This window comes from Podarcis melisellensis, assembly GCF_964234715.1.
Source record: "Podarcis melisellensis genome assembly, chromosome: 16".
Classification (NCBI taxonomy): Eukaryota; Metazoa; Chordata; class Lepidosauria; order Squamata; family Lacertidae; genus Podarcis; species Podarcis melisellensis.
The window spans coordinates 39,900,297-39,924,123 of record NC_138533.1 but is presented as its reverse complement, the minus strand read 5'-3'; the positions used below and the strand labels follow the sequence as shown (position 1 = coordinate 39,924,123).

Genomic DNA, 23,827 nt, shown 5'->3' with positions numbered 1-23,827 from the left:
TCTCACATGCAGGTGATCAGCTGCATTGCCCATTTTCTATTCCCCATCTCCCTGCAATCTTTAATTTTAAATGCTGCATAGACATTTCTTCTATCCATTTTTCTCTGTTGTCACATGGGAGTTCAACCACTATTCTTCCAAATGCTGAGTCCAACTACCCAGGCCTAGTGAAGCACTCCACCTGCCTTCCTCCAGATGCTTGACTACAGCCCCATCTTCCTTGACCCCTGTCTACTGCTAATGAAGAAGAAACATCTGGAGGGCCCTCAAATTGGGAAGAGAAGCACCTGAGTTTGGAGAACAGCTCAAAATACCCCTGGACCTTACGCCAAGGCCAAGGTGGCTTGCTGCTGTAGGAGACTCCAATGGTCTAGCAACACTACACATTTTAACAAGTTTAGCTGTTGTGGGTCCTCTCTCCCTGAGAATTATGGGATTTGTACTTTTACAAGCTCATCCCTCATCGGGAAGTCATGAAAATGATTAAACATGTTTTAAACTGATCTAAACCTGTGTAGAGGAGACATGTCTTGGTGCCAGATTAGAAGAAGATACACCCTGGGTTTAGTCTGATGGGGAATGTTATTAGTTGTGCCTTTTCTGTTAAAAAAACATCCTGCCTTTCACCATCATGTAACCCAGGGTATCCACTGGTGCTCTCTGCTTATATGAAGAGTCTGCTGGACCAAGGCAATGGTCAGCATCCTGCTCTTCTGGGAAGCCCATGAGCAGAACCTGGGTACCATAGCAGTCTCCTCATCTGTAAGTACCAGCAACTGGTGCTGAGAGGGACGTTTCCTCTGACAATAGTGGAAGAACATAGTCACTATGGCTGGTAGTCTTTGATAGCCTTATCAGGTACTGAACAGACTGAACCTGCGTAGCTCCATTTTGTGTGCCCTCAGACCACATCCTGCAACCGACATTCCACCAGAATATTTGAGACTTCACATATTCACTAGTGAGACATTTACAAAGACTGCCAAAAGTATTACACTGGTTGCTTTACCTTTGACTGTAGTGCTTCAACAGAGAAAATACGATTTTTTAATGTTTTCTCTCAGGTTGAAGTTTTTTCTCTTTATGAACCAATGTACTCCTGATGAGTGCTTCCAGTCAAGGTGAAGCTGGTGCAGAAGAAACCAAAGAAACAGAAACAAGAGATGACTTTATTTTAGGATGCAGGGAGAGCCTGGCCACAGCCATTTACTCCAGTACCAGGGAGAAGATGCTACCAGGAAAAGCATGAAAGCAACCCCCCCCACTCCTCCTCCTCCTCCTCCTCCGCTGCCTCTGGGCATGGCAGGCTGCTAACTTTTGAGGACATCTGTAAACAATTTCGAGGGTGGGGGTGGGAAATCAGTGCAATAAAGTTATTCTGCAATAAACAATCTAAAAAAAATGAAAGATATCTGTTTATATCAATTTAAGCCAGCTCCTATCAAAGTCTCAGTCTGGTAGTTTTACTGCACCAGACACATCCTAATCTATCCTATAGTTTCTGAGTTACTGACGTGGCACATCGGAGGTTGTCGTCTTTCAGCAACGTCCACATGACCCAAAGCTCCGTTGGGCTCAGTTTGTGTATAATCATCAGTTCTTTGTACAGGCAGGGATCAAAGGGATTAAAGGGCCTCTGGATTCCAAAGGTCCTAAAGCCAGGATGGTGCATTGGGATGATCCCCATTTTGGCCAAGCACATCCCAACAAAGACATCGTCTATAGGGAACAACTCAGTGTCCTCAACCGTCACCTGCAGCTGCTGCACCATCAGCCGTGACATGACATAGCCGCCGCCACCAACATAGTGTGGATAGAAGGGTGCCGGATACATTGACTCTGGGATGAAATACTTGGTGTTGGTGTTCCTGATTGGCCGGGCTTTGCTGATGACATCCCCAGCAAAAAGGTATTTGTCAGGGTCCAGATGCTCAAGGAACTCTACAATGTTGTAGGTGTTCACAAAGACATCATCATCGCCCTTCAACACAAAGCAGGCATGGGGGCAGTCCTCTGCCACCCACCGAAGGAAATGCAGCTCCTTCAGTGTCAGGTTGAAGAAGTTATCAACAAAATCCCACTGGAGGATATCGTCAAACTCCAGGTTTTCGTAGGCCAAAAGCTGGCGGAGGGAGTGAGCCTGAACTTTGATCTCTGAGCGGCCAAGCAAGAACAGGAGCCTCACCAATTTCCCACCAATAATGGCCTCCTTCCCCCAGGTGCTCCTGATGGCTGCGCGGCGGTCTATGTTGACAGGGGTGGACTTGATTGCTAGCAGGAGGAAGGTCTTTGCAGCACATCTGGAGGGCTTCAGCAATGTCGAGAAATTCCGGCAGTGTTTATAGGTTAAGAAAACACGGTGAACCTCAGGGAGGGAGGGAAAGGAATTCGCGACCATCATGTCTGGCAAGCATTTGCTTGACTTCACCAGCTTGGGAATGCTCACGTTTGGCCTGCGCTGTTCTCTGTTTGCCAAAGACGCAACCAGCTTGGCATCTCTCCTTAAGTAGACCAAGTATGCAAGTAATAGAGCTGGTAAGAGGTATACCGAGAATCTTCTCATCCTGGTCTGCATCTCAGCTAATGTCGGAGAACTGAACCCCTACATGAGAAAGATGGAGGACAACTGTGAGGTTACTTTTCCATGTGCTCTGTATTAAGTTAAGCAAGTGAGCACACAATCTGTTCTGTTTGAAATATTATGAGCACAGGTGGGATTCCTACTACCTTGATAAAATCACACAACCCCACACCTGATTACTTGGGCTGTCAACCCGATTAAAGAAATCTTAGCAAATAAATAGTATGAGTTTCAGCAAATTAATTGAACAAATCGGAATCTGAGCAAAAATAATGCTGAAACAACAACACAGTTCCTTGCTGAAGAGAGGGAAACAGTAGTTGCCAAATTCAGTTTTATGGGTACTTCATATTGTTAAGATTATACATATGTCAAATCTGCTGCAGATTACCGGTAATCAAAGAGCACTATGTAATCAAAGGGGTTTTTTTAATTGGTTAGATTAATCAATTAAATATTTCAGACCTGCTTATTACCTCAGCACCCTTGTCTTCCTGAAGCCCTTGCTATTGTTTTTACCAGGACATAATTTCTCAGTGTTTCTACACTAAGCGGGGCATTCATTTTGGGTGAGGCAACATGACTAGCTCCACGCAGGCATCAGATTCCAAGAACTGCCACTTTCATTGCAACCCACCACACCCATAAGAAGCAAATGAGTAGTTCTCATGTCTGTAAAAAGACACAACTGAAGACATAGAGGCAGTTGGCTCAAAACTAGGACTCTTAGTGGGATGGAGCGGAATCCAATTCACAAACGGTGTTTCGTGCAAGTGAGGTTATACCTATGATTTCACCATAGTGTAATACACACCGTCCATGGCTCACATGGAGCTGTGCCTTGCAAGTAAAATCAGTGGGAAGACTTACTTGCACAAGAGCTCCATCTGTGTACTGCAAAAGACATGAAGCTCTGGATCAGAATCCCTCTCTCAGAGGCACACGCAAGCTCCTAGTTCTGCTCCTATAATCTGCACTCACTTACCCCCTCCCTCAGCCACCACTCACCACAACTATGTTCTTTTCTCCTTAGCTGACATTTCTCTAACTATTTCTGCCCCAAGAGCATCGGAATAAAGGCAAGTGGCTGCCCAGCTACCTAAACATTTGCTGATGCAAACTGACACGGATGCCTGCAAGTTGCCAGCTGGTTGAAGAAACTGATGGAAAAGAAAAATGATGAAAATAAGCAAGAGGCAGTTACAGATCTTCAGGTTTTGAGTTTTCTGGGTGCAGAGCAGAAGAGCTCCTTCCCCCAGCTGGCGTGGTGCAAGTTCAACCACAGCTGCTGTGGACCACACAAGAGTCTCATTGTGAAACCAGGTGGTCCACGGAGGGAACCTGCTCCCAACAGCCAAAGGAAGTCTCAATTAGCATCCTTTACAAGCAGCTGACTATTAGCAACAAAGAGCAGGGATTGCCTGAGTACCACCTAAAGGGGCGTTGGTCAGCTGATCTAGCACCTGGGCAGGAAACCAGGGTTGCTGTGTGGTGGCCTACTCTGGTTAAAAAAGAGGCAAGCCTGACTTCAAAACCCTGTGGCTGAATGTGGTTCCTAGTTGCTTATTAAGCTTTAATACAGAAGTGTGCAGACTTCTGCCCCATGAGATGCCCCACCATCACCTCCACCCAAAAGTTCATTTTTGTGCAAGTAACTACAAAGTTTGATGCCTCATCGCCAATCCTGGCTCACATACTTCTAAATAAAGGTCTGGTGCTCCTTCCCTGGAGACTGTGCTGTCCTACATGTCCTGCCTTGTCTCTTTTAGACTGCCCAGTACAGCAATCCATAAGGAAGTGTCATTGGCCCAGTCCGGTGGAACTCTCTGTCACTGGAGAGTCAGCAGGCACCTCCTGTGCCAACTTTTAAACACCTGCTGAAAACTTTTCTGCCAGGCCTATACAGATAATTAACAGCATGACTCCAAGCATGGGCTACTGGTGTCTGTTTTTAATTTCCTTTTGTTTTTAACTTGTTCTAAATTTTTCATGATGTATTTTTATAAGAAATAAATAAAATGATAAATCAGTGTTACCTTTTTGCAAGCTGTCAGCCAAGCCTAAATTTCCCCAGCTGCTTCCAGGTGAGCAGGCTCAGGACAGAAAAACAAAACCCTCGAAAAAACCTGCGAGAAAGTCTCTGCGCCTCCCGGGTGGGCCGCTGCAATCTCCGAGGGCGCGGAGACCGGAGGGCAGCAGAAGGCGGCGGCGGCGGCGGCGGCAGGCAGGCAGGCAGAAATCCGCCAGGTCCCCGTCGGCCAAGACACTCCGCTTGCCTCGCAACCCGCCGCCCGGAGCCCCTCGGGAAACGCCTCGGGCGCAGCCGCCCGCTGCCTGGCCCTTCCTCCCGGGGGCCGGAGCGGGAAGGATCGGGGAGCCGCCTTCCCCGGCCAGGGCGGGGGAGTCCCGCGGGACTGGAACCAGTGCTGGGGGGGGGGCAGAATTGAATCCCCCCCCCACATCCCTAGGCTATGTACCCATTATGCCTTTAAAGAATATTCAAAGTACATTCTTTCCCTGAAAGAATTCTGGGCAGTAAAGTTTACCCCAAGCTGAGCTACAATTCCCAGTGACTTAACAAACTACCAAATTAATGTGCTATTCCATATTTGCTAGTTAATAAAATCACAGTGCTTTGTAAATGCCAGCCATTTTGCCTGAATGATGAATACAGGTACGTTTAAGAATGCTGGAGAAGGAAGTGGGGGTGCAGGCTTGGGAGGAACTTGGTCATGGGCAGGTTTGTGGAGGTGCAGCGAGATTTCACAGCACCCTGGATGCCCAGGCAGGAATACCATTTGCATGGGCCAGGGGTGTACTCAGCACCTCTCTCTTTTTGGAATAGTTTATTGATTTTATAATAAAATGGCATTGGTCAACTTCCAACAAAACCTGCAGTCTTACATGCATAAATTAGAAAATATAGAAGGGACATTGTCAAAACTGAATCTACTCCTCTTTTTCTGAGCAGTAGGATTGCCCACAACTGCCATCACATTGCAAAGGTATCTCACCTTTGAAATTAAACACGGACTTATGGTGTCTTTATTTGCAATATTAGGGTTTTTCCAGACTGGTGATTTTTGTGGGGGTGCTGTGCAGCAAAAATAACTCACGAGTGCTGGATTTAAGCAGGAGAGTGTGCAAATTATTCCATTTTATTAGTTGTTCTGTGATACTGCTGTAGTGTTACTGGGGTCTGGAGAGGCAACAACATCAGGACACACACAAAAAGCAACCCCAGAATATGTATTCTCTGAAAAGATACAGAATTTCAGGAGGAGGTTATGGGACACGCACTGATTGGAAATGAAACCATATGCCTGCCCCAAAGCATTTGCATGTGCCAGCGTTACTGAAAGCAGAATCATGTATAGCCACCCTGACAAATCATGCCCAATAAAGAGCACTTGCTCAGTTGGTTACAGTGTGGTGCTGATCATGTCAAGGTTGCAGATCTGATCCCTGTAAGGGACAGCAGCCCAGTTTATTATGCAGCCTCACTTTTGCCCCCCTTCTCAAGGCTCTGTGATGAAACCTCCTTTCCTTCTGCAAGGACAATGCAATGCCTGCTTCCGGGGCCTCTGAATGTGTGGTGGGCCTGGAATGGAGAGAATCGCCTCCATGGAGGACAGAGAAGGGAGCTTTGAGTGTGTGGAGAAACTGGCCTCCTGTACGGGGCAACATTTACGTTTCTTGCTCCACCCACTTTTGACTGGCCCCACCCACCACCAGCACATGGCCCTCAGAAGGCTGTCCAGGAGGGAATGTGGCCCCCAGGATACAAAAACAAAACCCTGCCTGGACGAGGAGAAGCAGCAGTGTGGAGAAGCTGAAGAGGAGGGAAGAAGGGAAGAGATTGTAGAGCAGAAAGGAGAGTGGAGGCTCTGAGACTCTGAAAAGTCCTACGACAGAAACTGTTATTAAACTGGCGACAGTTAACCGACATTATTCATTGAGTCATCAAACCCCCAGTTGCCAGGAAACTAGCAGGAGTTTCAAGTTGGGTCAAGTGTTGTCTAATTTTCCCATTAAATGTTACATAATTGTTCCTGAAGTGGCTCACAGCGTTTAACTCTTACAAGGTAAATAAATATTGTTTTATTAGACTTCTGAGTGATTGGAGGAGTAGATTTCAAATTTATCTCCCCTACACACCTGTCCATTGTAGCCCTGAATCCCCAAGTGTCCAGTTCTCCCCTCAAAATAATGTATATTTCCCACAGGGTCTCCTACCGCTTACAACCAAACCATAGCAATATATCCAACATGGCAGGTTGTAGGTCAGCCCCCTTGGCGCCTAATTTCTAGTGCCTGATTTTGACTGAAAATGAAAATATTTCCCCTGCATTTTCAACTGTTTACTTTAACCTTTGCTTGGACAGTTAGTTATTCTGTTCCTGCGGCCAGTTCTGTGCCAACAAAATACTCAAGACGCCAACTTTTGTTCAGTTTTTGTTTCAAGGTTCTGTCACCAATCTTTCCTGATATATTGGCTTCAAAAGCAGGGTGGGGTGGGGATGGTTTTTAGCAGCCATTTAGAATTACGTCCACCATCTTGAACTCTGATGAGATGGGAATGTCCTGTAAGTCAGCCTTTGCCAACACGGTGCCCTTCAGATGTATTGGGTGATGGCACTGGGTTGGCAAAGGCTGGAGCAACCAAGTTCCTGGGACCAATACACAATAGGTATAAGTAAAATCCCAGTATATATGTATGTACATAGTTCTTTTAAAAAGTGGGGCTGCCATAGAACCTATGCCAGCAAACGCTTTTGGATTTACTGACCTCTGCTCCTTACAAAGTAACACTAATATGATCAATTCACTCCACAATAAAGATGAGAATTTATTCTGCAGTTTTATTAAGTTTAAATTCCTTAAAGCATCACTGAGATCACTCAACGTGATTTTAAAAAGGGGGGAGGGATCCAAGACAGAATTTGTTCACCAATCATTCCAAATAACGCAGGAGTTTTTGAAGCACCAAACCTTTCTTTCTTGCCGAGTTCACACAACTACATCTTCCATTATGAAAAACACAATGGACCATAAAAAATCTGTTTAGTTGTTTTCCATACACAAGTAACAATTTGTTTTATTAGGGGGGAAATCCCTTTACAAAGCACCAAGAAACAGTTCCTTCCACCTCCCCCCTCACGCCCCCAAAAGATCACACAGTAGGGTTATTATTTTAAAGAAAGGAAGTTACTCATATTGGCCACCAAACACAAAGGTCTTGGGAGTTTCTGGGACACAGGATAGGCAGCCGGCAGCCTGTATACTCAATCCAGCCCACGAAAGGGCTTCTCTTCTGGCCCTGGTGTTAAGCCTTAATCTCATGGACTCTCCACACCTATTTTTCTCTTCTCCCGCTTTCTCCCACGAAAGCCAAGGTCACAACCATTTAAAGCTCATGGCTTCTCTCCAGCTCAAGTAATCCCAGGAGCATTGACATACTCCCCCTGCAAAGCTACAGTTCCCAGAATTCTTTGGGGGAAGCCATGTGATTTAAACAGATGGTGTGGTTGTGACCAGATTTTAAGATAAAGGGCTCTCAAGCTTCCTTTCCAAGTCCACCAGCAGCTAATGGAAGAGAGGTTCTGCCAGCACTCTCCTGCTTACACACCCAATTTCCTGGCCCTACTTGTAAACCAACACAGGCAAATGGGGACTAAGTATCCAAAGTCTCTATGGGATGTGCTCTGCCAAAGCTACCATTGCTGTTGGCAGTGTGGAAGAAAAGGTTCAAGAGCCAATGTGATGCCCTCCAGATGTTGCAAGGACCACAGCGCCCATCACCCTTGACCACTGGGCTACGCAGGCTGGGCTGATGGGAGCTGGCATCCATCAGCACCCAAGACCTTCACTGGTGACAATGTCCTCCTTTAGCCCACACACAGTTAAAAATGGGGATGTACAAGATCAGTGACTTTGCCGTTTACTTCCACGCTCAGGATCCGCAATGGGTTGTGCATGAAAATCACGTTGACCTGCTTTCTTCAGATCTGTATAAAATTTTAAACCAGGAAAACTGTTTCAGGAAACTAAGTGCATAGTCATGCTTCTAATTCCAGCATCTCCCCTTTCTCCAAGACTGTTTGAGGGCTGGGAAGATGAGGCATTGAAATCCTGGTGCCAACCCAAAGTCCTGGGGAACTGATGGAACTATCTGCTAGTCACTGCTAGTTCCACTGGTTGCAAGATGTGTCTAAATGAGGGCTGCAACCTTTCATATTTTAGCAGGAAAGTCAAGTAATATTTCAAACAGTGGCAGCAAATCTGTGCTCTGTTCCAAAACAGACTTTGCCAAACTGGTGCCCTCCAGGTGTTTTTCTGGCTGGTTCCAATGGAAGCAGTAGTCCAAAAGTAGTCTTAAAAGCTAATCTTAAAAAGAGGTATTTCTAAAAAATAAAAAAAGTTTTAAACACAGACCCAGAAGTCAATCTCTTTATTTAAAAAAGAATAAGTAAAAATAAAGTGAATCCAGGTGTTGTGAGCACTTCCTTGCATCTGGGAAACCTTCCCACATGCAATTGTCAGTGACAGATCAATCCCCTGTCTCCTGTTGAGGATTGGGGGATGTGGTCTAAGGAAAACACCCCCAGTTCTTCAGAATGCTGCTATCTAAGCCTACTGGGCACTATCACCACTGAGAATGCACTCTTTCTATCACACTCAACATCCCCATTGCCTAAAAAACCTCAAGTGAAGAACAGTGGCAAGCATGAGAAACATGCCCACAGTCTTCTAGTCTTCCCACTGAAAAGTCACCAGTAGTTTCCTAAAATCTTGAGCAGTTTTAAACCATAACCAGGAATGAGAACATGCAGCCCTCCAGATGCTGCTGAACTACAATTCCTATAATCCCTGACAATTAGCCATGCTGGTTGAGGGTGATGGGAGTTGGAGTCCAACAACATCTTGGGGGAAACAAGTGCCCCACCTCCAACCATAATCAAATGGTATATATGCCTACCACCCTATTTCCTCGATTTTAAAAGATAAAATTCAAACCAGAAGACACTTTTTTTAGTGTAGATCATTTAAAAAGTCTCTGTACCCAGCTGCATCTAAAAAGAGGCAAGCTAGATCTTCTAGGCTGGAAGGAAAGCAACGCCGATACACCAAAATTTGCAGGGCTGCCCTTCCAGAAGCCTTTTCATGAAGCACTTGGCAAATCAAAACAGTGTTTCTCCTTTTTCAAAAGAAACACCATTGCTTAAATAGTTTCTTTTGCATACAGCGTCCATATACATATTATATACACAGTACAAAACCATACACGCACACACACGCACACAAACACAGAGATGGGGAAAAGGCAGGTTCCTTCAGAAGTTCTGGAGCTCAGGAATGTCTCGGTAAAGGTCCAGGGTCTCTGGATTGGAGAAGATGCCCCGCTGAGCCACTTCCTTCCCGGCGATAACGTGTTTGACAGCAACTTCAACTTTCTTCCCATTTATTGTGTACTGTGAAATTAAGCAGATAAGGAAATAAGAATTGCCTGCTGCCTTAGGCCAATGGCCCTCCTAGTCCAGCGGCCAACCAGATGCCTGGGGGAAACCAGAACATGACCACAAGAGCCCTCCTTCCTTCTGCAGTTTCCAGAAACTGGTATTCTGAAGCATCGCTGCCTCCAGCTGCAGAGGGAGAATTTGGCCATCATGCCTAGCAGACACTGCTAGGCAAACGGTGATGCTGTGCTCATGACTCCAGGACACCAAATCACAAGTTAATATATGTAACTGAGTTACTGTAATGGTATCATTTTAATTATACTGTATTATGGTTCCAAGTGTTTCGTAATACCTATCGCATTGCCTGTGTATGCAAAAGGCCTGACTGGCTAACCAGCAATAAATGTTCTTCTTTGGGATGCAGACTGTTAAAAGTTCTGCATCCCACATCCAGTTCTCTCCCAGTCACCATCCAGATGCCTCTGGAAAGTCCACACTCTTCCTACACACTGGCTCACGAAGAAACAGTAAGCTCTCTGCTCCCAAAAAGGAGGTCAGTGGCAGGTAAATACTTTTTTGCAGTTCCAGGAGTTATATTTGACAAAAAAAGTGTAGGTCAAAGGAGAGAGGCAGGAAACAAAACAAACAAACAAAAAGAATGGGAGGAAGGCAAGAATGCAGTTCTGAGTGCTTTCTTGTAGGGACATATTTTACCTCAAAATGTGATTAGAATTCAGTTATACATACCTTCAGAGTGTTGGCTACTTAATGATCTAAACTAGGACTCCTAGGTAACCAGTTGTCATATAAACACCCCAAAGCCGCCTTTTACTTTTTTGTTTCAGTTTAAGGAGCCATTTGAAGCTGATCTTCCATAGCTTTTTTTGCAGAGGGATGGGAGCATACAACCAGAGATGAGGACCAGACCCACCCCACACACTGGGCCATATGCTACTGCTTTTCAGGGAGGCCGGCTGGGGCAAAGTGTGGCTTCTATAATGTGGGTGAGCGATTCTGCCACACTCATCAGCTCGCCCCAGGCTGGCAAGACACTATAAGAACCCCATTAAAGTACCTACTGGCTAGACCAACGTGGTGCCCTGCAGAAGTTGCTGGATCACCAAGATCATCTTGAGGAGTGCTGCTAGTTGCCCTCCATGTTAAAGAGGCCCAACTGGCCTCAACTGGAAGTGGGGCCTTTGGTGCTGCTGGCCTCATGCTGTGGAACACGCTTCATGCAGAGATGTGGCAGGAGGCATCCTGGCTTCTTTGACTTCCAGGCCTCTATTGGAGACTTTTTCATACTGATTAATTAGCCAGCCACTTTAATTATTATTTATATTACTTTTAAATGGCATTTTGTTTGTTGTACACCAAGATCTTTAATGATATGGCAGTATAATAAATGCTTCTATAAGCGAACAAACTTACTCCATGGGCCAATGGGAAGGCAGGATGCAAGCTGCAGCCCAACAACTTTCCAAATGCAACAGGTTGGGAAAGGCAGGGAAATTCAGCCATGTGTGAAAAGGGGTCGTGTGTACACAGCTTGAAATTTGGGGCCATCCAATGAAGCTGAATGTTGGGAGAGTTAGGACAGGCAACAGAAGTACTTGTCGTACAGTGCATAATTGAAACTACGGAATTTGCTTCCACGGGAGGCAGTGATAGCTTGGACAAAGTCACGGAGAACAAGGCTATCACTGGAAGGGGCGTAGCTCAGGGGCACAGCATCCACCTTGCATGCAGACGGTCCCAGGTTCAATTCTCGGCATCTCCAGGGAGAGCTGGGAGAGACTCCTGCCTGAAACCCTGGAGAGGAGCTGCCAGTCTGTGCGGAGAATACTGAGCTTGATGGACTAGTGATCTGACAGTTTCCTATGTTCCTGCTCATGAAAGTCAGAAGTAGATCAAAACTTCCTTCACGGGCCTTACTTGTCTCTGTGAGCCTGCAGCTGTGAAAAAATTAGGTCACAAGCTTTGCAAGATAGTTTGACGTTGTTGGTATTTTTTAAGCGAGACTTCTTGCAAAACAAATCAAAAACCTATCATTTTAGAGAACAGAACAATCCAAAATGCTTGGATTGGATTGATCTTTATTACGGCCATTGGCCCATCACACGACAGTTTCCCATACCACCATAATGTACTTGAACCTCCAAATTTAAAACCTCCAAAACTTACAAAAAACTGACAAGAACCAAAGAAAAACAAAAACAAAAGACCAACATCATACATTACAAAATTTGTAACATAAACATCGCCCACTGCTCATAAATTAATAGAAGACATCAATGGTGATAATACCTAATTACATCCTAAAACATAGATCATGGTTTAAAGGGATTATCCGAGCCACACAAGAGTCCGTTTCTCTTCTTTAGGGATAGGACGCTGATCAAGAATCTGGCAACCATGAGTGATCTTAGGGGGTCATCATCATTTAATAGATATCTCAGTTTGGCTTCAGTTGTATCATCGGCAATTCCCTTAAGATATTGAGCAAGAAACTTGCTCCTGGCCGATAAGTGAAAAGCACAATCAAGAATTATGTGATGCAACGATTCCGGTGCCCCACAATTACAATCACATAAGAGCGATATCTGTCCATTGGAGAATCTATTTCTCAGCACGTTTGATGGGAAGGTGTTGAATCTTGCCTTTACAAAGGCATATCTATGAGCCGAAGAAGTTAAGGAATTCAAATAGTTTGGGAGCCTTAAGAGGGGTAATAAACCAAGGTTTAGAGGTGAGCAGGTACCGTTGCCCAAGACCATTTTCTGCTGCAAGTCCATCTCCTCTAGTTTACAGGTTACTGTTCTTTTAGCTGGAACTATGTCCTGCTCTAGTAATTTGGATGGGGAGATTCCCAATGCTGTAATTTTCAGCTGTAATTTTTTTACCCATGGGCTCTGGAAATCATCTCTCCACATACATTGTATCAAGTACAAGTTTGGGAGATTGTGCCATAGAGATAACCAATGACAAAGTATGTGCTTCCACAGAGCGTTTTCCAGGGATACAGTGTTAAGTTCCATGCGTAACGCTGTATTACTTACACAGTTGGGCAGTTTCAATATCCCTCTTAAAAACTGATTTTGAATAACCTCTAGGTGAGATAGATTGACAAAAGTCCCCCAAATTGAGATGGCATAAGCAATTGTCGGAATCACCTTAGCCTTGAAGACTTTCAACGCCGATGGGATATGAAGGGCCCCATCGGTGAAGAAGAATCTCAAGATCGCCAAGGAGATAGCTTTGGCTCTATTTGTAACATAGGCTACATGGGCCTTCCATCTAAGGTTATGTTGTAACCAAACTCCCAAATATTGGAATTTATAGACTTGTTCGATGGCTCTCCCATCAATTTTCCAATTATGGAGTTTCCGGCTCTTTGAGAAAACTAGTATCTTAGATTTCCCATAATTAATTGTAAGGGAATTTGCGTTACAATATGATCCAAAAATTTTCAAGGCCCTCCTGAGACCTACTCTAGAAAAGGAAAGGATGACTGCGTCATCCGCATATAGTAACAAGGGGCAGCGATAAAGTGCTAGGCGGGGTGCATGAATCCTTTCTTGAGCCTCTATTAGGGGAGTCCTCATGTCGCTTATGAACAAATTGAACAGGAATGGAGCCAATATACAACCCTGTCGGACACCTCTGTTAATGGGAATTGAATTGGTGAGATCACCCTCCGGGGTGAATCTCACTCTAGCCGCTGAGTTCTCATGGAGTTTGATTATTAGCCAGAGAAGCCTTCTGTCGATGCCCCAGCGGGTGAGTTTTTCCCAGAGGATGTTCCTGGGGATACTATCGAATGCTGCCCTTAGGTCAATGAATGCCACACAGAGTTGGCCACCCTTTGGGGTGGAATATTTCCAGGCAAGATGCTGTAAAATTAGAATATGATTAATTGTTGACTGTTTTGGGCGGAATCCAGCTTGTTCGGGCCCAATTAATTTTTTCTCTTCGGACCACTGGATAAGTCTGCTCAGCAGGAAGCGGGCATACAGTTTCCCCACTATTGAGAGCAGACTGATATTTCTGTAATTCCCCGGGTCATCTGGTGAGCCCTTTTTGTGGATTGGAACGATAACAGCGTCCTTCCATACTTCCGGGATCATTCCAGAGTTGTTAACGGCATCGAAGATGGTCGCCAGGACTTTGGCCCACCAGTCCGCGTGGTATTTTATAGCTTCTGCCGGGATCAGGTCTGGCCCAGGTGCTTTCCCTGTTTTGAGTTTAACGATCAGATCATGGATGTCTTCCGGATCGGTGGGGGGCCAGAGGGGAAGCTGATCTTGGAATTCATCTCTTGTGTTAGCAATACAGTCAGTTGTGGCAAAGTAATTTTTTAAGTAAGATTCCCAAACCGGGGCAGGAATAATAGTCAAAGGGTATTTTTTAGTTCTTTTATTTACAAGGAGCCAAAATTGTCTGGAGTTCCGTGATGATGAGGCTTCTATGATTGCCCGCCATTGATTCGCTTGCCATTCCTGTCTGGCTTCCTTTTGAATTTGCTTGTAGGCCGATTTTGCTTGGAAATATTCTTTTGGCAAGACCGTTGCCCCGGAGGCTTTATACTCTTTGTAGATGTTACCAAGAAGTTGTCTAGCCTGTTTACAAGCACTGTTAAACCACAATGCACCTATCTTCCTTTGTGTTCGGTTTATTTTATGCGTCGGGACAGAGAAAAAAGACCTTAGATCTTCCGACAAATTCGAGAATAGTCTTAGAGTTTGGTCATAATCATCATAATCCTCGATTAAGCCTGAATATGCTTGTTTTAGTCCTTGTTGAAAATATGCTGAGTATTTTTGGGCCTGTAGTTCGGACCATTTGACACTTTTGATTTGCAATACTGAGTTCGTAATCAGATGTGTTGGGTGTCTGTCTCCATCTGGGGTCCAGTCTATAGTCATTATGGCGACCAACGGTAGGTGGTCGCTCAATTGAATATTTTCAACTTTAAAATGGGAAAATTTGGGGAATATATCATGAGATACTAACATATAATCCAGGACACTGTTTGCAGAGGAGCTTATGTGTGTAAACTCACCCGGTACGTCAGGCGGGCAATTCCCGTTTAGAATCACTAGGTTTAGACGTAGTACCAATTGGTAAAGAAGGGTTCCTGCTTCATTTACCCTTTTGTCTTTGGAAAGTCTTTGATTATGGAGGGAGAGGTCATTAATGAATTCTGGGCTTATCCACCATTTGGCTTTGATTAAAGACTCCCAGTTGGTTGCAATGCGAGCATTGAAATCCCCTGCTATAACATTGGGTATATTGGGGTATTTGGAGTGACAAAGAGTAAGATGTTCCTCCAAGATTCCCCATTTATTGTATAAATCTGCAATGTTGCCTCCAGGAGGAAGATAAACATTTGTTATAACAAGTTCAAAGTTTTTCCCCGTAACCAGGGCTGTAATTGCAAAGGTGGAAGCGTTTACAAGCGTGAGTTTTGCCTGTATTTTCAAGGAAATTGCTATAACTAATCCTCCACTAGGCCGGCCTCCTTTAGTAGACGGGCATGCCGGTAATGATGTAACATCAAAACCATTAATATCTACTCTCCCCTCTTCCCATGTTTCCTGCAAGAGAATTACTTGGTGTGAGTTTATTAGTTTTACAAAGTCCGGGTCAGATTTTTTTCCCTTCCAACCTGCTATATTCCAGCTTAGAAGGGAGAACGGGGGAAGATTTGACTGAGGTTTGGGTAGTCACAATGGAGAAGGGGGGAACGCTGATCTTGGTGGGTTGTCAAATTTAAAGAAGTCAGTAATTTTCCTTTGACTAATGGTAGATGACTTCTCTCCTTTTGGCGCAGGTGTGCCTCTTGAGCTATTGTGAATAGAGATAATATTTGACGTTTTTAGCTGTCGGGCCCAACTAGGCCCTGAAGAGGCTCCTGCCAAGTCCACTGGGTCCGTCCTCTTTGGGGATCTAACCAATCCACTTGTGATCATTTGGTTTATATGTCCTGCTGGGTCTTCAGTCCACTCTGTGGTGACTCTCGGCATTGTGGTGTCTTCCTCACATGATTGTTGGATTTTTGGTGCAGAAGCCTGGCCTGAGGTGGCCACTGCCGTCTCAGGACGTGGATGGTCTTCGATGTATGTTGATTCCAAGTCCGGCATGGAGGGGTGAAGGGACAACAATTTATCCAGGGGGGTGTTATCCTGAGTTCCATTCTTGGATTGGTTATTCACGGAGGGAACAGATAAGTCTATTAAAAGCAGGGATGAGTTACCAGCGTGAAGGGGAGGAGAAGAGTCTGCCTCCAGCAGTGGGACCTTCCCATCCACTGCAGAAGGCACCTTATATGCTGGGTATTGGGGAATTGTTGTTTCCACCTCCATTGGGCATGGCACTGCTAAATTAGAGTGGGTATCATTCGTAGGAACTCCGTTGCAGGCGATCCTTAGGAGCTGAAGTTTAAGTAAATCCAGTCTATTTATAATTTCTTGTTGCTCCATCGCTGGTAACTCTCCAAAGGAGGCGATAAGCTCTCTTTCCTCCTGGGGTGTCAAAGAGTTACCGGCACACTCGTAGTGTTTAGTTGTAGGAGTGGGGGTACTATGAGACTGGCCCAGACATGGGGTGTACAGCTCAGCCCTCTTTTGTGGTTCAGGGCGGGAGGGTTGTACCGTCTCCTTGGTTAATCCCTCTGATAGGAGGGGTCTAATTTTGGAATCCATGAAAACTCTCGTTGGAAAAATACCAAGATTATTCAAAAAAACTTTTTGCTTAATAATAAGAGAGGGGATTTTTGCAGAGTGGAAAGCCAGCATCATTCTCTGATATCTGTTCTGGCGGACTAAGGGAAGCACAGCACAAAGATCTATTTGTGATGCCTCGAGTTTTAGAAGCCATCTGAGGTGCTCTTTAGTCCCATGTAGCGTTGTCCAACTTAGGTCCCTTTCCCGGAAGGTTAAGGAAATCTTCCTTGGATGTAGAATCAGGGATTGGCGATTCAGTGCAGGGTTGAGATTGTATTTGCAGTTCTTCATACGATCAGTGTTTGGTGGAGCTTTCTGCCGGCGCAATGGAACATCTACTGCCCCATCTTGGGCTGTCTGTGCCGGCAGGTCATCCAGTTTTTGCTGAAGGCTATGCAGCTGAAGGGATAGGCCGTCAATTCTCTTAAATATACAGTTTAGAGTTCTAATTATTAGATGGAGTTGCTCGCATCCTGTGCAGTCCGATTCAGCTACCAACTCCTCCTTCGGATAGGGACCATCCCCATTTGTGTTACCATTAGCGTTTCCAATTTGTAACGTCTCAGGGGCCTCATCTTCTGATGTTGTTTGAAGTACAGTTAGAGGATCGAAACGATTTTGAGTTGCTATTGAGTAGGTACATTCCTCGGGGCCTCTCCCTCCTTTAGGTGAGCCCTTTCTTAATTGCTTAGGCCTCGGAGAGGATAATGCCTCGTCAGAGTCTCTTGGACGTTTTCCATGACCCATAAATCAATTTTGCAGGAGAACTGTCGTGGGCACTGTGCTGGGGAGCTCCTTAAATCCTTTAGTCTTCCTCACAAGAATACTACCACTTCCAGGAGAGTGGTGCCATAAAATTACTCACAGTAAGGCAGTCAGTTCAAGCCTCTTCCTTCCCCTCTTCCTTGTTCCTAGGGTTTTCGAGAAAGCTCGGTTCCAGCAGTCGGGCAAAATTCACTTCGTAGTATGCAATAAACTAAAAGCTAAAGGAAAGAGCTGGTCGACAGGGCAGAGGATTTATGCCCAGGAGAACCTTTCACTTATCTCTCCCAGTTAGGGAGGCGGCGGCAGCCGTGGCAGCAAGTCTGGGCGTCAGAGCAACCCAGATAAAAAGAAAACAAAGATAAAACAAGTAGCGGGATACTAAAAGATACTAAAAGACAGCCAGCACAGCCAGCAGATCATTAAAACTCACGGATAAAAACAAGGGAGGATAAAAACCGCTTAAAACCACTTAAAACTTTGATAAGGGTAAGCGAAATTACCCGGAAACTACCTTCGCCGCCATGTTGGATCTCCCACCCACTGAGATTTCCTTCATCCAAAATGCTTTTTGCAGGGAGCAGCTTTTTGGCACACCAGAAAGGCAATCATCTCATTTTATACTTATCAACAACGCCCAAGAGTTCTCAGTATATCAACAGGACGCCTGTATATTTATAAACCAAACAAAAGTGTTTATTAGGGGACTCATTTTTGCTGTTTAAAAAAAGGAGGAAAAAGAGGAAAAGGCTTATTCAGGAAGAAAAGCACACACAAGTTGCTAAGCAACACAGACAAACTATAAAACTCCACTCCACTTTTTAAATTAAAAATTAAGAGACTAAAATTTCCAGGCATGTGGGGGTTTTGAAGAGAGATGACAAGTGCTCCTTAATGACTATTCCAAGGTAACAATGAAAAAAATATATAGCAGCAGTGAGAAGTAAGAAAAAAGGATTGTGCTGACATACCGGAATGCCTTCAGTTTCCAGAATGAGGCTGGGAACATGCCGGGCGGAGAGTGCGACGCGGATTGCTTCCCTGATGCGTTTCACCAAATCTGGGCTGAACTCCTGGTTGGTGGCCATTTTTAGGAAAAGGATCACCCTTTCTTCGCCGTCTTTGTTGTACTGAGGGACGCAGAGGCTGTCCGAAACCTCCTCAAAAGCTTCCACTGAAGAGACAAAGGAAATGTTAGCTTAGACTTATTTGCGCCCCCGCGGCAGGGAATAGTAAATATGTGCCCATTATCAAGCCAGACCATGGTGGCTTGCAGGGGCAGCTGGCACTCTTTAGCCAGGTAGATGGCACCAGAGCCAATGGCAGGCACAGCCAACTTGGTCTAGTTTTGTCCCCATTTTCCTTCGTATAGAGGGAACGGATGGTCTCAGCACTCTTAACTAACTGCAGTTCCCAGGATTCTTGGGGAAAGCCCTGACTGTTCAAAGCAGGATAGTACCTCTTTAAATGTATAGGGCAGATGAGGCTTTAATACTGTATTCTTAATTGGTGTGGAGTAGTAGTTAGAGTGTCTGGTTAGGCCTGAAGAGATCCCACTCGGCAAGATTACTGGGTGGCCTGTGGCCACTCACTCTCTCTCAGCCTAAGTTACCTCACAGGTTTGTTAAGAGGAGAAAATATTCGTGGGGCAAGGGGAGAAAGGAAATCATGTATGAGCTCCTTAGAGGAAAAGTTGATTATTTTATGAAATAGACCCCCATTACTTATGTAAACCACGCAATGAACTTGATTGGTTGGGCAGAATACAAATATGATTAATTTGCTGGTCATAGGTGCAGTATGAAATCCAGTGGTAGAATAGAAGGCATTTATTTATTTATTTATCCATCCATCAAGATTTATATACTGCTTAATATTTTTTAAAAGTGATTTACATAAAATGCTGCCTTTATTAATAATAGCAGTAAAGGCAGACTTTAAAAACAGAATTGAATTCATAAATTATAACACAACTGAATGCCAAGCCATACAAGCAGGAATTGGAAGTAGGAGCTTCTTTGATGCTTATCCTGCTTCCTCTTAAAGAATCTCATAATACCTCAGATGAGATTCCCACTGGGCAGCTGGATAGAGGAGGAATGGGGCACTCTGGGCATTGCTGGAATCCATATCCCATCAGCATAGCCAGTGATTGTGATAGGAAACGGATATTATCTTTTCTCAATTGCCGTTTCTCCTAATCATCTCCCCTCTCCAAAGAAAAGGAGGGGGGAGCCAAACAGAGAGACCATTCCAAGAAAATAAAGGGGGATGTTGAGAAAGGAAGGCTGTTAAAGTTCATCTGCTGCCCACATTGGAGGGCCAGGCCTGCAGCCAAACAGTCCTTTGCTTCACTCAACTGCTGATTTTTCTGCCCTCCCTCTTGCCCTGCCCTCGTTACTGCAGACCCTCCACTGACTTCACGGACCAGGCTGGCAACCTCTTTTGTGATCATGCAAGAGTTATGACGGTGAAGCGCCCTCAGAGGAATCCATTGACAGGGCATCACCAGAGACAACCGGGCCGCTGTGGGCGCTGGGACTCTTGCAAAGAGCAAACTGCCTCGGGACCAGGCACGCCAGATGGTTCGAGACAAACCTCGAAATGAGGATTTGCTACACACATTTGCTGATAAAGACATCAACCACAACGTGTCTCTGTGTTTTCATTCCATGTGGCTTAAAAGGAAAAAAAATGTGGTTGAAAAAAGGACTCAGTGTTGCTGAATGGTGGCTGCTACCCATTGAGACTGGTAGGGCAGAAGCAGGGAGACTAACAGCAGGTGGCGCCAGAGGCAACAGCAGGCAGAGACAACCAGTTCTAGATTTGTCCCCACCTTCTTTCTCCTCCCTGCTGAGTTCTCCAAGGGCAACACTGAGCCCAGGAGGAGGCAGCTGTCAGGCAGTGCCAGCCCTCTGAACCGAATGTAGCTAAGAAAGCAGGCAGGCCGGGGGGGGGGGCGGCGGCGCTGGGAGCAGACTAGCCTAGTGGGGCCCCATTCACTGTAATGGAGCAAGCCTCCTTTGATGTTCTTAAGAGCCTCCTTTAGGAGTGCCAACTAAAGGAACAAAGTAAGGCTATTTAATTCTGGACCTTAAAACCATGAGCATTTGGCTGTGACCTGCCCTGGGATCATTCTATAAAGAAGGGCAGGGCACAAACTTCACAATAAATCATGAAGCCTCTCTCATTTACCCAAAACAAGAGTTTTCCTCAAGCAATTTTGCAAATTATCCTGTGCAGCCCAGTGGCTTTCAAACCCAAGTTCCAGCAGACCTTGGAAATGTATCTCAGGTGTTCCTTCATGAGATACTCTACAATGGCATCTCCAGGTAAAAGGTTTAAGTAGCAAATGAGGAGAAAGAATGTCTGTCTGAGATATGAAAGAGCCTTCCCCAACCTGAGGCTCTCTAGATGTTTTGGACTGCAGCCCCTCATCAGCCCTGATCTTTGGGTCAAGCTGACTGGGGGTGATGGAAGCCCAAAAACATTTGTAGGGCAGTATTTCCCAACCCACTGCCTTCAACACTTGATGCCAGTCAGAACAGACAATACAGAGATGGTGCCAGTTGTGCCTTCAAATCCTACAGCACCCACACACTGCTCTCTACCTCACAGGGTTGTTGTTGAATGAAGTCAAGACAGAAAAATGAGAAATCAAGTTAGCCAATACTGTAATTAATGGGAGGAAGAAGAGTGGATAAATGTTAAATTGCATACCTATGTTATAGATCTCAGAACTCCCAAACCTCACACCACTTGGATTCAGTGTGCCATCACTGGGGGGCGGAAACAAGTACAAACCACAGAGGAAAAGCATAATCATTAGTAAAGCATCATTAAAGCATAATCACAGTCTGATGAAAAGAGACAAAACATAGGGAATTTATCATGATTCTCAATAAAACAACTGTGTCAAATAGGCAACAAAAAATGATCCTTAGGCTGGGATTCCAAGAGGCCGCTGTTTGTTAGAGATTCATACCCATTAGAACGTTTTATGCAGACATAAACAACAAACAGGCCCACAAGAACTGTAAAGATCTAAATAGGCTTAATGACTGTGGGTCCTACCCAAAGAATTCTGGGGACTGTAGTACAGCAGGAGCAAGAGATGCAGCTCCCTGGCACAGCATCTGCCCCGTACTCCGAAGATCCCAGGGTCCATCCCAGGCATCTGCAAGCAGGACGCAGAAGCACTCTTCCCCAAACCATGGGAAGCCACTGCCAGGATACAATACTGTGTGTGATGGACCAGTAGCCTGATTCACTATAAGGCAGCTGCCTACACTCCTACACCCAAGGGCCTTTTATAGACAGGATGAGGAACCTGCGGCCCTCCCAGATGCCGTTGCACTGGGAGGGCCACAGCAGACTAACGGCTACCCTGGCTGGGGCTGATGAGAGTTGGGAGCCTGCCTTAGATGCCAAAGCAACTTGCTTGGCACTGGATTGGGTATCATGCAACTTGACATGGGGGAGAAGGAGGCATTTGCTGCTTTGCCTCGGGCAGCCGTATGCCATGGGCCAGCCCTGCATCAAAGGAAAGGTTGTGCCACCTGACGAAGACTACGGGATGCTGAAACAGAGGAGAGGGGGAGAAAAGAGTGGAGGGAGTCTCTGAAATTTCCTGGCCCAGCCTCAGAAACGCCAGCCAGTCAGCAGAGCCAGACTGACAATGTGTCCCTATATTCCCAAGTGCGCAGCAGCCCCTCTGCTAACTGCCACGAAGCATCCCTCACATATGGACACCGCAAAGTGATGGGCATACCTGCGGCCAAGCATGACGATGCCTCCTGTCTTGGGGTTGATCTTGCAATAGTCGCCGTGAGCCCAGACACCTGTCCAGAAAAACCCACATGGAGGGCAAACAGGTCAATTATCAACAATCCAGGCCTGGATGGCACACAAATCTGTTTTCACATTCACAAGAACAGTGGAAATTGACGGAACAGATTAATAAACTAAACAATACAATGTTTTGGGTATAGGGCGGTGTATAAATTCAATTAAAAAAATATTTACAAGAACACAGAAAACTAGAATGGTTGTAGGGGGATACAAGTGACCCACCTTTTAACTTATTTTGTTTACTGAATAACCCATTGATTCTCAAACCTTTTCCTCTGGACCACACTTTCAGAATAAATATTTGCTTGTGCCACACTGAATTTTTATTGATAAGAAATACATTGGAACACAAAAAGAAGAAAATCGTAGCAGTGCTTGATTTATAACACAGAACACAACTACTTTATAATATGATCATGGGACAGCCAGAAAGTAAAAACCAAGGCAACTGCATAAGAACACAGGTCATTCCCAAAATATACCGTATTTTTGCAGGTATAAGATGAGGTTTTTTGCTTTAAAAAATTAGTAACAAATTGGGGGTCGTCTTGTACATGGAACATTTAAGCATATGTCTGGGATTGTGGCTTGGGTGGGCTGAGACGGTCCCCCCTTTCTCCCTCCTCCCCCCCGGCTGCATGCTGGCGACTGGCTCACCTGAAGCCCCCGCTGGCTCAACCACCGGATTGAGAGCAGCTGCCACCACCGCAGCTGAGCGCTGCCTTAGCTGCCTCTCCTTGCCTTCTTTCCTTTTCCCCCTCTTCCCCTCTCAGACTCCCACCCTGCCCCCACCCCGCTCACCACCTTCCTCAGCTGAGTTTGCTGGGCGGCATGGCCCAGAACAGAGTGGCCGCTGCCTTCGCCCGGCTCTTCCTTGGCATCCGGCTTGGGAGCCTGCCTCCCTGCAGCAGCAGCTGCCACCACGGGGGAGCGTGAGGTTCCCCCCCCCCCAGTCACTGCCTTTGCTTCTGCACCACGGTGCACTGCATGCTTCTCATGCTGGAAAACTTTGAGGGCAATCGCCCCCAATAAGATCAACAACTTGCTGCCGCCAACCAAGATTTTCACTTCTATTTTATGGTTTCATTTTCTTAATTTTGGGTTAAAAAGACAGACAAGCTCTTATCTCCTCATCAACACAAATAGGCCTTTGTCTTTTCTGATCTTTTGCATCTGTCAGAGTTCCTGCCACACCCTTTGAGAACCATTGGAATAACCTTTCAGGCCAGTGGTCAGGAACCGTTGGCCCTCCATATGTTCATGAAATCAGAGTTGGGGAAGATGGCAGACCTGGGGGAGCAATCTCAAGTGCTCTTCCAGGCCACCCACCGATGAACAGGACCCAGGGACATGGTATCGCACCAGGAGCCCCCAAAGTGAACGGCTGAAGGGCTAGAAAGTCCACCCCAACTCCTGGAACAAACAAGGGGACAGACAAAGGGGTAGGA

The 23,827-nt window shown here is 45.6% G+C and overlaps 2 protein-coding genes across 3 annotated transcripts in view; both read right to left on the bottom strand.

Moving 5' to 3' along the window:
* Positions 1–1,149: 1,149 nt before the first annotated feature.
* On the bottom strand, positions 1,150–4,726 carry B3GNT4 (UDP-GlcNAc:betaGal beta-1,3-N-acetylglucosaminyltransferase 4). 2 transcript variants are annotated; one of them, XM_081892703.1, is made up of 2 exons: positions 4,618–4,726; positions 1,150–2,602 (listed from the first exon to the last, which is right to left on the bottom strand). In XM_081892703.1, the coding sequence occupies exon 2, from the start codon at positions 2,573–2,575 to the stop codon at positions 1,493–1,495; it is 1,083 nt and encodes a 360-aa protein (XP_081748829.1). In that variant the 5' UTR covers positions 2,576–2,602; positions 4,618–4,726; the 3' UTR covers positions 1,150–1,492. The 2 variants fall into 2 exon arrangements, with proteins under 2 accessions (XP_081748829.1, XP_081748830.1); XM_081892704.1 differs by lacking the exon at positions 4,618–4,726 and adding an exon at positions 3,681–3,701.
* Positions 4,727–7,423: 2,697 nt separating this feature from the next.
* AACS (acetoacetyl-CoA synthetase) overlaps positions 7,424–23,827 on the bottom strand; it is a 59,428-nt gene continuing 43,024 nt past the window's right edge. Inside the window, exons 15-18 of the mRNA XM_081892901.1 lie at positions 22,300–22,369; positions 21,249–21,307; positions 18,500–18,702; positions 7,424–10,053 (exon numbers count right to left, since the gene is read on the bottom strand). Coding sequence (XP_081749027.1) covers positions 9,916–10,053; positions 18,500–18,702; positions 21,249–21,307; positions 22,300–22,369 — 470 coding nt within the window. The 3' untranslated portion in view covers positions 7,424–9,915. The remainder of the gene's footprint in view (positions 10,054–18,499; positions 18,703–21,248; positions 21,308–22,299; positions 22,370–23,827) is intronic.